This window comes from Balaenoptera physalus (genome assembly GCF_965194825.1).
Source record: "Balaenoptera physalus genome assembly, chromosome: 19".
NCBI lineage: Eukaryota > Metazoa > Chordata > Mammalia > Artiodactyla > Balaenopteridae > Balaenoptera > Balaenoptera physalus.
This window is the reverse complement of record NC_138900.1, coordinates 40,098,191-40,112,037: the sequence shown is the minus strand read 5'-3', so window position 1 is coordinate 40,112,037 and position 13,847 is coordinate 40,098,191. Positions and strand designations below refer to the sequence as shown.

General features: G+C 50.1%; 1 protein-coding gene across 4 annotated transcripts in view; it reads right to left on the bottom strand.

Annotated features, from left to right (window-relative positions):
• NLRC5 (NLR family CARD domain containing 5) overlaps window positions 1–13,847 on the bottom strand; it is a 90,005-nt gene that overhangs the window by 44,559 nt on the left and 31,599 nt on the right. For 3 of the 4 annotated variants that reach the window (XM_082436969.1, XM_082436968.1, XM_082436970.1), the window contains 8 exons: window positions 13,227–13,286; window positions 7,833–7,901; window positions 4,969–6,643; window positions 3,737–3,820; window positions 3,520–3,603; window positions 1,685–1,768; window positions 1,473–1,562; window positions 788–847 (listed from right to left, as the gene is read on the bottom strand). In XM_082436969.1, coding sequence (XP_082293095.1) covers window positions 788–847; window positions 1,473–1,562; window positions 1,685–1,768; window positions 3,520–3,603; window positions 3,737–3,820; window positions 4,969–6,643; window positions 7,833–7,901; window positions 13,227–13,286 — 2,206 coding nt within the window. The remainder of the gene's footprint in view (window positions 1–787; window positions 848–1,472; window positions 1,563–1,684; window positions 1,769–3,519; window positions 3,604–3,736; window positions 3,821–4,968; window positions 6,644–7,832; window positions 7,902–13,226; window positions 13,287–13,847) is intronic. The other variant, XM_082436971.1, reaches the window with a different exon arrangement.

Here is a 13,847-nt window from a genome sequence, read left to right as displayed (position 1 = left end):
TGTGGCCATTGAGCACTTGAAATGTGGCTAAAGTGGCTGATGAACTGAAATGTTCATTTTATTTAATTTTAATTAATATAAAATTAAATAGCCACATGGGCTAGTAGCTACCGTATTGGGCATCATAGTTCTATGCAGTCAGAGGGTAAAAAGACATTGGTCCTCCCAGATCCCTGTATGGGTGAGGAAATTGAGGCTCAGAGCAGGGAAAGGACTTGCATGAGGACGTACAACTTCATGTGTCTCTGAGTCTCACAGGGAGGGGTGTGAGGGAAACACAGAAAGTTCTTTCACGGGAAGGCAACTTCCCTATTTCTGTCCAGTAAGGACTGGCCAAGCTGGAATCCATTCACAGCTGGAACAGCTGGCGCTTGAATGGGAACTGGATGCCAGCAGTGCTCTAGGCACTTTAAATGTGTTAATTCATTTAATTCTCAGAACAAGTCTAAGATGTTGGTACCATAATTGCCTTCCTCCTTTTTTAATTGGAAGTTTTCCCTGCATAGTATCGCCAGTCTCACCGTATCTTCATGTCCTCCCTAAGGGTCTGATTCACTCTGAGACTTCTGATGATGCCCGCTTATCACAGGAGCTGGATGTGGTCCAGAGACACTAGAGGAAGCTAAGTCCTTGGCCAACTCTGAGAAGGAAGTCATTTCCCAGGGGAAAGAAAAATCCCCGCATTCCAGCTCTTCCTAAGCTCTTTTTGCCACTTTTCCCCACAACTACCTAAGCCCAGACTGCTTCTCAGAATGAGCCCAAACCCACCCCATCCCTAGCTTCTTACCCTTGTAGCTCTGTAGCCGTCTCTGTGGGTGGGGAGAGAAGGAAGATGAGGTCCGCCTTCCTGCAGGGTCAGACACTGAGCCGTGAAACCAGTACATCACCCCCTACCTGTGCACCCTGTGTTGCCCCAAACATCCAGAGAAAGCTGATTTGGTAATCGACAGAGAAACAACAGAACTGGCAAAAGTGCTCAATATCAGACATGTAAAATTGTGACTATGTCGTTGCTAGATGAATCCTGAGCGTTTTAAAAAGTCAGGAAAACAATTTTTGCTACAAAAATTATAGAAGTTAGGAATGCTGAGAGTTTTTATAGGAGCCACAGTGTTGGGATTAAGAGGCATGACACGTCATCTACCCCATGACCCGAACTGGCTAGTTCAGCACCACGGAGAGCGACATGGGACTCAGGATTCCTTCCACTCTGCCTATTGTTCCTAGATTTGTTGATTCATTCCCTCAACCACCCATCCATCCGTCTATCCATTTATCTTTCCACTCATTCACTGTTTATTGAGTACGAGGTGCCAGGCCTGAGCTAGGCTCTGGAGATACTGATGTGAGTAAAACAGACTCATGCATGCACACGTAGGTCTTACAGACCAGTGGCCTCCTCCTTTTCCCATCCCCACTTTCTCCTCCCCTTTTCTCAAGACCCTGAAGGCCAGGACCCTACTCCTGCTCACCTGACCTGCAGCATCCTGACGGTAGGGCACGTGACCGCCACATTCGTCAAGGAGAGTAGGGTTGACGCGGAGACATTGCTGAGGCTCAGCCTGCATGATTGTGGCAAAGGTGTCAGGAGTGAATCCCCCATCCCATCCACCCCAGACTCTCTTTGCTCCCCAAGGGAGGAGGGGGAGGTGACTCAGGCGGGGGTGGTGGAAAGACAGCTTACTCAAGTTTCCGGAGCCGCGGCAGGCAAGGGAGCACCTCCACGACGTTCAGCACCTCCCAGTCCTTGAGTTGGTTGTCCCGAAAGCTGCAGGGAGACCGAGGCCCAGTCCCTCAGCCCTGGGGTTGGGAGACTTGGGAGCCCCAGGTGGCAGGTGACAGGCGTGGCCATCCTCATGCAGGAGACACAAGATAGGGGCCCACGAGAAGTCCGTGGTATCCAGCAGGCCCAGCTAGGAGGAAAGGCCCTCTGATGGCCTCACTTCCATCCCAGTTCAGTCCCTCTGGGAGAGTTTCTGCCTGGTGGCCCAAGGGATCCAGATGATGGACTGTGAAGGCCTCATGAGGTGGGATGAGGGGACCCAGCGCCCTGCTCTCTAGGCTCTGTCTGGGATGTGCCTGAGGCCTGAGTTCAGCAGGGCCTCTTGGTTCCCAGGTGATGAGCAGACTGGGATGCAGGAGAAGCTGCTTCCAGCCTCATCTCTGGCCCTGATTCACCCAAAGCCCTAGGCCAAGCACTTTCCTTTCTGACCTCACATTCCCCACCTGTCAAATGGGGTCCACAAACAGCCCTGCCTGGGTTCCTAGCTAGAGGGACAAAACAGCTGAAGAGTATAAGGGTGCCTCTGTGTGTAATCACTTGGTCAGGACAAACGATCAGAAATAGTGAACTTGTTGACATTTACTTTTCTTTCTTAATTATTGAGAGTGACCTTAATCTGTTTTTTTTTTTATAAATTTATTTATTTATTTATTTAGGCTGTGTTGGGTCTTTCTTGCTGTGCGCGAGCTTTCTCTAGTTGTGGTGAGCGGGGGCTACTCTTCATTTTGGTGCCCGGGCTTCTCATTGCGGTGGCTTCTCTTGTTGCGGAGCATGGGCTCTAGGAGCACAGGCTTCTGTAGTTGTGGCACGCAGGCTCCGTAGTTGTGGCTCACAGGATCTAGAATGTAGGCTCAGTAGTTGTGGTGCACGGGCTTAGTTGCTCCGCGGCATGTGGGATCTTCCCGGACCAGGGCTCAAACCCGTGTCCCCCGCATTGGCAGGCGGATTCTTAACCACTGCGCCACCAGGGAAGTCCATGAGTGACCTTAATCTTTTCCCCCATCACCCAGAGTGATCCTGAACAAAGACACCCAGCAGAGGGGACAGAGCAGAGCTCTGGACCAGCTAATGCTCCACTCAACAAGCAGTGCACCCTAGTGCTGGGCTGCATCTGCTTGGATGAAAGAGTGTCTTTTCTAAATCTCATAAAGGTGCCATGTTAGGTAGCAGTGGTCCTGCCAGAGAGCTGCTGAGGAGGATCCCTGGTCCCATCCTTCTCAGGCCACTCATCACAGACATAGGGCAGGAGTATATTCACACATACGTGCTTAGATGTGTATGTGGATCTAAGTGTGCAGGCATGTACGTGCTGCACATGTGCATGTATGTGTGGCATATACTTAAGTGAGCAGGCAAGTGCAAGTGTGTGTGCACATATGTGCATGAATGTGGATGTATGTGTGTGTTTCATGCCTTTATGTGTACCCACACAGCACCTGCCTACACAACGCCATCCCTTCTCTCAGGGTCACAGAAAGGGAGGGACCCTCAAAACTCAAGCTCCTTCAAGATGTCCCAAAATATTAGCACTTCTCTGGGGTCTCTGGGAGCCTTGTGTTTGGATCCAGTCCCACCCAGTTCTTGGACTGATGCCTCTCCTCTCTGGGTCTCACTGAAAAAGTAGTGGCCAGACCCTAATGCAATATACAGGACCCAGTCCAGTCTCAAGGGGGGGCCCTGGGACCTGGACAGTGAATCCTCCCCTCAGCCAGCGAGCCCTCCTGGAGATCACTCACCTGATCTCTTCCAGCTGTGGACAGAGGGGCAAAGCCTGCACCAGGTGGCTGATGCCTTGAGCAGTGATCTTACTTCCTGCTAACCTACAGGGTAAGCAAAGATAGTGGGAAGGATGGGGATGGGAAAGGGGATAGACCAGGAATCTGCCCTGTGTAGGGTTGAGGGGCGGGAGGAGAGTTCCAAGCATCGCCTGCTGAGGATCCAGCCCTGACTCACCCCAGCTTCTTCAGGCTCCCCATTGTCGGCAAGCTCCTGGAGAGGGCTTCGGCAAAGGCGTCCCCACACTTCCTGCTCTTAAAGCTGCCACAGGAAGAGGTGAAGTGGCAGAAGATCAATGGTGGGCAGGGCTTAGAGTTCATCATCCATTCCCTCCTCTGAGAGATGGAATTTAATCCAGTAATGGCAATAGTAGTAGTTGTTGCTGTAATTATTGTAGTAGTAACAAATACATATCATGGCAGACACTGCTAATCGTCTACCAAAACCCATTCTCCACTGTAGCTATAACTGGGAACATGGTTTCCCAGCCAGAGGTGGTGTTTCCCAGCCTCCCCTGCAGCTCAGTGTGACCATACGACTCCGACTGTGTTGTCACCCCTGGAATGTGAGTGGAAAGGATGTGCTCTATTTCCAGGACTGAGCTTTAACACATTGGGCATGTCTAATCCGTGTTCTCTCTTTACTTTCCCCCAAGCCAGAGCACAGATGTGTCTGTGACCCAGCTTTGACCATGCAGATCAAGATGCCCAAGGAGATGATGCTGCAACCATGGAAGGGACCTGGGTCTCTTCATGGCCATGTGGAGCTGAGCCATCCCACTGACGTGGACCACTTACCTCTGAGTCTTCCATAAGAGAAGACTTATGGAAAACACAACAAAAACAACTACATTATTGAATCCACTGTCTATGTGGGGGAGGGATTCTTTGTTATTGCAGCCTAAACTTTTCTCTAGCTACTACACGTATCGCGCCTCTACTCTGTGCCAGGAACTGTGGCACGAAGTGTTTTTCATGCATTATTTCATCTCATTCTCCCAACAACCCTGTGAAGTAGGTATTATTACTGATTCATTTTAGGGATAAAGAAACTCAGGCTGAGAGGTTAAATACCCTGTCCAAAGCAAAGAGGCTCTAATAGCACAGCCTGGGTCCGATGCTCCAGCCCATGACTGAGAGAAAGAGAGGGAAAGACTGAATCCAGAAACCATGACTAGAGGAGATCTAACTGGACCCCAGAGTTCCTGGAGAGGCAAGGAGCTTCCTCACTGTGTCACAGGCTAAGGGGCAGTACGGAGGGACCTTTCTGTTCTGATATTCAAGATTCTTCCTCAGTCTTCCTCAGCAGGGTTCTGCCGAGACTGGCTGGCCTCCGCTCTCCCGAAAGTCCAGCTCTCTCCCAGGGATGTTCCCAGGTCCTCCCCAGAGCTCCCCTGTCCTTACTCTCACCTGAGATTCTCTACCTGCCCACAGCCGGCCAGGGCTTCGGGGCAGCGGGGCTCCAGGGGGCAGCCCTCAAAATCCAGGTGGATGGGGGCATCCCTGTGCCCTAGGATGTTGGTCAGGGCGGCCAGGTCGGCGTAGGTCAGCAGGAAGTTGTGGAAGGGCATTTGATGGGGGAGGCTCTGGGCTGTGAAGCCAGCCAGCTCAGGCGCCTGTGTCTCACCCACACAGTGACACAGCTCTACAACCTTTGGTCCCGTGAGCCTGCGGGTGGCCAACTTCCTCAGTGCCTGCACCACTGCTGCCTGCTTGGTACCCACCCAGGCCTCGTCCTGCTGTGCCAGGAGGCTGAGGAAGGGGCGGCAGGCACAGGATGCCAGGCCAGCCAGAAAGGTGGGAAGGTGGTCTAAGAGGCCCAGTCTAGCTTTGGTTCGCTGCACCCAGCGAGAAGTGAGGGTGACATGTTGGGAGAGTGTATCTTTGTCCACCTGGGGGCTGGCCATCAGGTGCAGGGCAGCAAAAAACTCCTGCAGGCTGACGTGGGTGAAGGCATAGCCTGTCTCCTGGTGCCCGGGTCCCGTGCACACACAGAAGGAGGTCATCAGGCCGAGGGCAGCCCCGAAGGCCATCACGGGTGGAGGGATGTCACCTGCAGAGAAGATGACCTTCCCTGTCTCCAGGCCCCTCAGGGCCACCTCCCCGAGGCCCAGCAGGGACTCGGCAGGCAGGAACCCTCGGGGGCTGAGGGTTAGCACCATCTGCACGTAGTTCTGGGTCATGGTGGGCAGGAGGGCCGCAGACTGGCCCGGAGAGCTGCCCGGGAGCAGACGGTAGAGGCAGAGGCAGGCGACTCGGCACAGAGCGGGCACGGCACACATGCTCCAGAGACGTCTGTTTGTCCGCAACTCTGCTACGGCTGCCTCCTGGGATGGCTGGTCGCTGAAGAAGCGGCTCACGTACTCCTCCACCCGCGGTCCGTCAAAGCCCCACATGTGGACCGTGGCCGCCTCGGTGGGCAGGCAGGCGGGCAGCTTCCCTGGACGGGAGGTGGCCATTACCCAACAGCCAGGCAGGAGGGTCCCACGGCAGAGGCGGGAGAAGAGGGTGAGGGCTGATGCTGGGTCCTCAGGGCCTGCAGTCTCCTTGCTGGAGCAGGGGTGGAAGATCTCGTCCAGCCCATCAAAGATGAGCAGGATTCCGTTAGCATTCTCCTCCAGGTACTGGAAGACAGCCTCGGGGCCAGCCTCAGGCCTCAGGTACAGATCAAAGAGGAGCTGGGGGAGCGTCAAGAAACCCGTGATCAGGTTGAGCTGGCGGAATTCGAAAAGGAACAGGGCCTGGAAGCGGTCCAGCTGACCATCAGCCCACTTCTGGCAGAGCCGGTGGGCCAGCGTGGTCTTGCCCATGCCCGCCTTCCCCAGAAGCACCATCACTCTCGGGCCCCTGTTGGCCTTGGTATTGAAGAGGTCCCGAATGTTCACGTCGGTGCCATCTTCTGCCTTGGGGTCCCCTGTAATGGCCCCCTCCTGAGTGTCGAAGGGTGCTGAGGCCCGGCTCCATTGCAAGATTGGAGGGATGTAGGCTTGGGGGAAGGCAAGCGGCTGCCCTGGTCCGGGGGTCCTGTCGGCATAGCGCTGCTGGGCAGAAGTCCTAAGCAGCTGCAGGTACCTCTTGGCCAGCTCTGCAGGGGACAGGGAGATTGCATGAGAGCGGGGGGCCTCCCCGCGCCGCTCACCACAGTATCGGGTTGTTGGGAGCCTGTAGCCTTGGCTGTGTACGTATGGGGGTGGGGGGAGGCAAGAGCACATAGGTGCTCTTGCGCCCCCCAAATTCCTAGAATTAATTGGTTCTACAGAAGCACAGACTCTGGCGGCCATTTACACAGGGAAGGAGGGATGGGGAAGTGTGGACCACGGCTCTATTTGTTTTGCAACAATGTAAGTGGTGTAAAGTTTTCAGTGAGATGGGGGAGGGGAAAGGGGGCACTTCCTTTGCAATATCAAATTGGAACAAGCTTTTACTGTGAGATCGAAGTAACCTGCCTGCGGCCCCCATGCCCACAGTATTTCAGTTGTGCGATGCCCACAATGAGCACGAACACCCTGTGGGCCCAGACACCGAACAATCAGAACTGCGGAAGCTGGTCAACAGTCAATACCTACATTGCCGGCTGTTGACTTTAATTGCTGGGTCATTTGGGAGATCTTGGGTGGCCCAGGGGAGGGCCCGGGGCCACTGTTGGGGGACACTGGATACCCCTGCTGGGGGGGCGCCTGACATAGTGTCTGTCCTATTTTATACAGATATGAATCCTCTGACCAGCTGTGAATCCTCTGGCTATGCCCCATGGGGCTGGGTTTCCCAGCTGGTGGGACAACTGGTGGAGAATGACAGAAGTTTCTGTCCCGGCCTGACCGGTCCTCAGCAGCCCCCATGTCTTCCCAGGGGCCCTCAAGGCTTCTTTCTGCCTTGCTATCCAGCTCAGCCCTAAACTGGCCAATGGGAGCCCAGTTCTGAGGTCATGCTGGTCACATCCCTGGAGCTCTCTCAACCCTGAGGATGTGGGAGTATCCCCGGAAAAGCCTGGATGGTGAAGCTGCGACCTGCTGGGATGCTTTGAGCTCCTTCAGCTGAGCCATCTCTGGAGAAGCCCCGCTGTGGCCCACTGGGCAAGGTGCTTCCTCCTCTGGGCTAGCTCTCTCCTCTGCCCACCCAGGACCTCCTCTTCTTCCCTCCTGGGAGCTTGAAAGACAAGAGTCAGGGGGCCCGTGACTGGAAGCCTGTTATCAGGGGACAGAGTCCAGGATCTGTGTCCTTGCCCCAAGGCAATCCAACCCAGTGTTCGGGTCCCTCCCCACCTTGGTACCCACCTTGCTGCTGCTTCTTGCACTGCTTTGGGCGAGGTGAGGACCCACAGCTCTGGTGAGGCCGCTTGAGGCCTGGAAAGAATGAAGGAAGGAGTAAGGGGTGAGGTTTGGGGGCCTGGGCGGAGGGGGTAGCGGGCACCTTCAGGGAGCTCCATTCCACAGACAGGCAGCAGCCGGACAAGTATATCCACACTCAGGGACTGAGTGAAGGCAGGCAGCAGGCAAAGGCTGCATCAGCATCAGCTCCTGTTTGCAGAGGGGTCCCAGGCCCAAGTGAGAGGGCTGGAGGCTCTGGGCCTGGGGATCTCCCAGCCCAGAATGCAGGAAGCAGGGCCCACAGCCAACAGCCTCAAGCACTAATGGCTTGGAAAGCACCCAGCTCTGTCGAGGGCATTGCTGGTTGGAAAAGTGGAGCTTCCACGAGGCTTGGTCAGGCCTGTGCCCTCCCTCCTGTACCAGTGTGTTTTATCCCCCTTATTTCACATCTTCCAAATTTCCTCACTTCTTTACTAGTTTCCTGAGATCTTGTCTGGTTGCATGGATTTTCAAGAGTCGCTTTAATACCTTTCTGAAGAGGTTGGGAAAGGAAGAAAGGAAGAAGGAGAACAAGAAGGAAGGGGAGACAGAAAGGAGGGGAGGAAGAAAGAAAGAGGACTATGGAAGAATTTTAAGAAGTAAAGCAGGACACTCCTACAGCCAGGCACTGGTGATTAATCAGAATGGCCGCTGCAGCAGGCCCCTTGCCCTGCCAGGTGTTAAATTTTTAGATGCTGGTCTGCAGGGAAACCCAGGGGTCCCGAAGAGGGGCTGGAATCAGTGTAAGATATATTCGGCTGCGCTGAGCGGCTTGCAGGATCTTAGTTCCCCGACCAGGGATTGGACCTGGGCCCTCGGCAGTGACAGCACTGAGTCCTAACCACTGGAACACCAAGGAATTCCCTTGTATTTCAATATTTTAATGAGTCTTTTACTAGTAACGGACTCACTAGCTAAATATCAACCAGGCCTGGTCACAGCCAGGTGACAAGTATTCCAGCTCAGTGATAAGGGACAGAGGGACCAGGTATCAAACAGTTTTGATTTATTGGGGAGCTAGGATTACGGGATGGATGATTTCTGTTACAGCCGTGCACAGCTATAAGTAAAAGTCGATATTTCTATAGAAATAAAGTTCTGAAACCACAGCAAACATCATACTTAATGGTCAAAGACTGAAAGCTTTTCCTCTAAGATCAGGAACAAGGCAAGGATGCCTGCATTCACCACTTCTACTCAACATAGAACTGGCAGTTCTAGCCAGAGCAATTATGCCAGAAAAAGAAATAAAAGGCATCCAAATTGGAAAAAAGAAGTAAACTTATCTCTGTTTGCAGATGATCAGATCTTGTATGCAGAAAACCCCAAAGACAACCACAAAAAAGCTGTTAGAACTAATAAATGAATTCAGCAAAGTAGCAGGATATAAAGTCAACACACAAAAGTCAGTTACATTTCTATACATGAACAATGAACAATCTGAAAAGAAAATGAACAAAATAATTCCATCTACAGTAGTATCAAAAAGAACAAAATACTTAGGAATTAACTTAACCAAGGACGTGAAAGATTTGTACAATGAAAACTACAGAATGTTGCTGAAAGAAATTAAAGACATAAATAAATGAAACACATGTTCGTGGATTGGAAGACTTACTAATGTTGCAAATTTCAATATTACCCAAAGTGATCTATAGATTCAATGCAATCTCTATTACAATCCCAATGCCTTTTTTTGCAGAAATAGAGAAGTCCATTCTAAAATTCATGTGTAATCTCAAGGGACCCCAAATGGTCAAAACAATCCTGAAAAAGAACAAAACTGGAGGATTCACACTTCCTGATTTCAAAACTTACTACAAAGCTACAGTAATCAAAAACAGTGTGGTATTGGCATAAAGACAGACATAAAGACCAATGGAATAGAATAGACAGCCCAGAAATAAACCCTCACATATATGGTCAAGTGATTTTTGACAAGGGTGCCAAGACCATTCAATGGGGGAAAGGACAGTCTTTTAAACAAATGATGCTGGGAAAACTGGATATCCACATGCAAAGGAATAAAGTTGGACCCTTACCTAACACCAAATACAAAACCTAACTCCAAGTGGATCAAGGGCCTAAATGTAAGACCTAAAACAATAAAACTCTTAGAAGCAAACATAAGATGAAAGCTTACGACACCGGGACTGGCAATGATTTCTTGGAGATGACACCGAAGGCACAGACATCAAAAGAATAAATAGAAAAATTGGACTTCATAAAAATTTTTAAAATCATACATCAGAAGACCCTACCCACAGAGTAAAAAGGCAACCCACAGAATAGGAGAAAATATTTGCAAAACATATATCTGATAAGGGATTAATATCCATAATATAGACAGAACTCCTAAAACTCAACAACAAATAAACAAAGAAGCCAATTCAAAATGGGCAAAGGACTTGAACAGACATTTCTCCAAAAAAGATATATGAAAGGCCAATAAGCACATGAAAAGGCACTCAACATCACTAATCATTGGGACTTCCCTGGTGGGCCAGTGGGTAAGACTCCGTACTCGCAATGCAGGGGGCCTGGGTTCGATCCCTGGTTGGGGAACTAGGTCTCGCATGCCACGACTAAGAGTCTGCACACCACAACTAAAGACCCCACGCGCTGCAACTAAAGATCCCGCATACCGCAACTAAGACCCAGTGCAACATAAATAAATAAATAAATAAATAAATTTTAAAAATCACTAATCATTAGGGAAATGCTAGTCAAAACTACAATGAGAAGTGAAGGGATTATAGAGAAGTCTAAAAGGCACTTTTCAGATAATGAAAAAGGGGCGTAGCATGCTTTGTTCCAGAATCCCAAGGTAACTGGTAGAAATAGTTAGGCAGTGATACCACAAATCTTTAATTTGTCATCACTGCTACATTTGGCTTTAATCATAACTGTATAATAATCATGCCTGTGAAAAATGTTCACATATAAGAAGAAAGTGCAAATTGTGCCTATGATCTACTTCCCATACCCTTCTCTAGTGAAATGGCAGGAAAACTAAGTAAAGCTTGAATTGAACTAATAAACTATTGTTGTTTTCAGAATAGTTATTCAAGGAGGAGATCATCGTCAGGGTGACTAGAAGGGGTAGAGAAAGTACTTTGAGACATTCGTTAGGGGGTAGAATATGGATTCCTGTGAGACAGCATACCGACTTTCAGGCAAGTAGTACCTGAAGTACTTCTGCCTTTGAGCCCCTCAAATACAACTCCTTATTTGTAGACTGTATAACATAGTCCCTAAAATTGACATCTCCATACTACCTCACTTCCTCTGGCTCAGGGACGAGGCTGAGGAATCTTTATTCCTGGCTTTTTTTCCCTTGAGGACCTGGGTCCAGAGTCTAGCCCAGTGGATGGCAATAAATGTTTTCTCAATGAATTAATAAATTTGGGGGTGAAAGGAAGAAAATTCCCAACACAGCCTATAGGTCCAGCATTAGCAGGGCCTGCCCATATAATTTATTCAAACTGTCTACCTTATGTAAGGCTCTGCACTTGAGCATCTCTGCCAAGTGTTTATATGGTATGTATGTATACATATACTATTAAGTTTGTTCAATGTTTTGACTTGGCTTTAATATCTGTTCTTTTATGTACAGAAACCTGCCTTATGTAACTTTAGAACAATTACTATAGTAGAAACAATCTCTATAGCTTGAGAAAATATTTAGAAAAAAAATTAATGCTATTATACACACACACACACACACACACACACAAAACTACAATGAGATACCACCTCACACCCATTAGGATGGCAACTATCAAAAAAACAGAAAATAAAAAGTGTTGGTGAGGATGTGGAGAAACTGGAACCCTTGTGCACTGTTGGTAGGAATGTAAAATGGTGAAGTTTCTGTGGAAAACACTGTGGAGGTGTCTCAAAAAATTAAAAATAGAGTTGCCATATGACCCTGGATCCTGGATATATACTCAAAAGAATTGAAGCAGGGTCTTGAAGAGATATTTGTTTACCCATATTCATAGCAGCATTATTCATAATAGCTAAAATATGGAAATAACCCAAGAGTCCACCAAAGGATAAGCAAAATGTGATTTACACATACAGTGGAATATTAGCCTTAAACAGGAAGGAAATTCTGACACCTGCTACAACATGGATGAACCTTGAGGACATTATGCTAAGTGAAATAAGCCCGTCAACAAGGACAAATATTGTACGATTCCACTTATACAACGTACTTAGAGTAGTTAAAGTCATAGAGAGAGAAAGTAAATGGTGGTTACCAGGGGCTGGGGGAGGGATGAATGGGGAGTTACTGTTTAATGGGTAGAGTTTGCTTTACAAGATGAAAAGAATTATGGAGATGGATGGTGGTGGTGGCACGACGATGTGAGCGTATTTAATACACTGAACTGTACACTCAAAAGTAGTTACGGGGCTTCCCTGGTGGCGCAGTGGTTGAGAATCTGCCTGCTAATGCAGGGGACACGGGTTCGAGCCCTGGTCTGGGAAGATCCCACACGCCGCGGAGCAACTGGGCCCGTGAGCCACAATTGCTGAGCCTGCGCGTCTGGAGCCTGTGCCCCGCAACAAGAGAGGCCACGATAGTGAGAGGCCCGCGCACCGCAATGAAGAGTGGCCCCCACTTGCCACAACTAGAGAAAGCCCTCACACAGAAACGAAGACCCAACACAGCCAAAAATAAATAAATAAATACATTTAAAAAAAAAAAAAAAAAAAAAAAAGTAGTTACGATGGTAAATTTGATGCCATGTAATTTACCACAGGAAAAAAAAAAAAAGAAAGAAAGATTCTGAATAGAGTGCGGCCTTTGAATCAGTGAGGTGGACCATCTGATCGCTGACCTCTCTGCGCTCCATCAGAAAATCAGTCAGGGGCTCCCTGGGTGTGGACGGCAGTCTGTGGGTTAGTGTCAGGCCTGCGGGTGTCTGAATGGTGAGGGGCCTGAGTCTGTGGGGCTGGAGCACGAGGCCCTGAGGCTTGGGGACAGGGAAGTGAGAACGGGCTTCCCCTAGTGAAACCAGAGAGGTGATTCTGGCAGTGGTCAAGGGCTGACAACTTCAGACTCTCCCAGGAGGCTCCAGGTTAGACCCCTGGGAACATGTATCAGGACAAGCCAAAGCCTTGAGGGGCAGAGAGGGGGTGCAGGTGAGGCTGGGAGTCGTGGTGAGGGACCTGGGAAGCGTGCAAATGGGTCCAAGGATGAGGAGGCTGGTTTATGGGAAACGGCTGTGACCAGCCACCACCCGCCTGCTCTGGGTTTGAGGTGAGGACTTAGCATGCTCACCCCCACTCCCACTCCCCAACCCCAGGTCTTACCAGGGTGGAGCTGAGAGTCTGGTTGGCTTTCCTCGCCAACTTCAGGCTGCCTGGGGAAGCCTGGAAGAGAGGAGGAGATAATATGCTATGGGCATGTGCTAGGATGCCCTGGGACCAGCTCTGGCCCCATGTCTGGCTCGGGGCTCATCCCTCAGGGTAGGTTCCCAGCAAGGGAGAAATCTACACTCAGCGATCTGTGGAGGGCACAGCTGGTGGTGAGCCTTGAAGGCAGCTGGGGGCAGACACATGTGCGTATCTAAAGGTTTGTGCACATACAGGTATGCGTGTGCACGCACACACGTCTGTGCCTGCTTGTGCGCATGCACGTACGTGTGTATCCACGCGTGTGTACACTGTGCCTCCCCGCCTGCCCTGCACTCTGCCTTGTAGAGTTCTCGAGTGAGTTCTCACTTTCTCTCCAAGGACACCGCCACCCCTCAGTGTTCTGGGCTTCCTCATGGTGCTGTGTAAATAGAAAGAGCCCAAGAAACGTTCGCTGGACAGAACAGAGTTCAATCAGCCTGCGCAGAAGCAGTAGTCAGAGGGCTCTCCCTATGACTGTTTCTGACTGCATTGAGAAAAGAAACCTCTTGGGCGTTACAGGCTATTTGGAATTTCCTG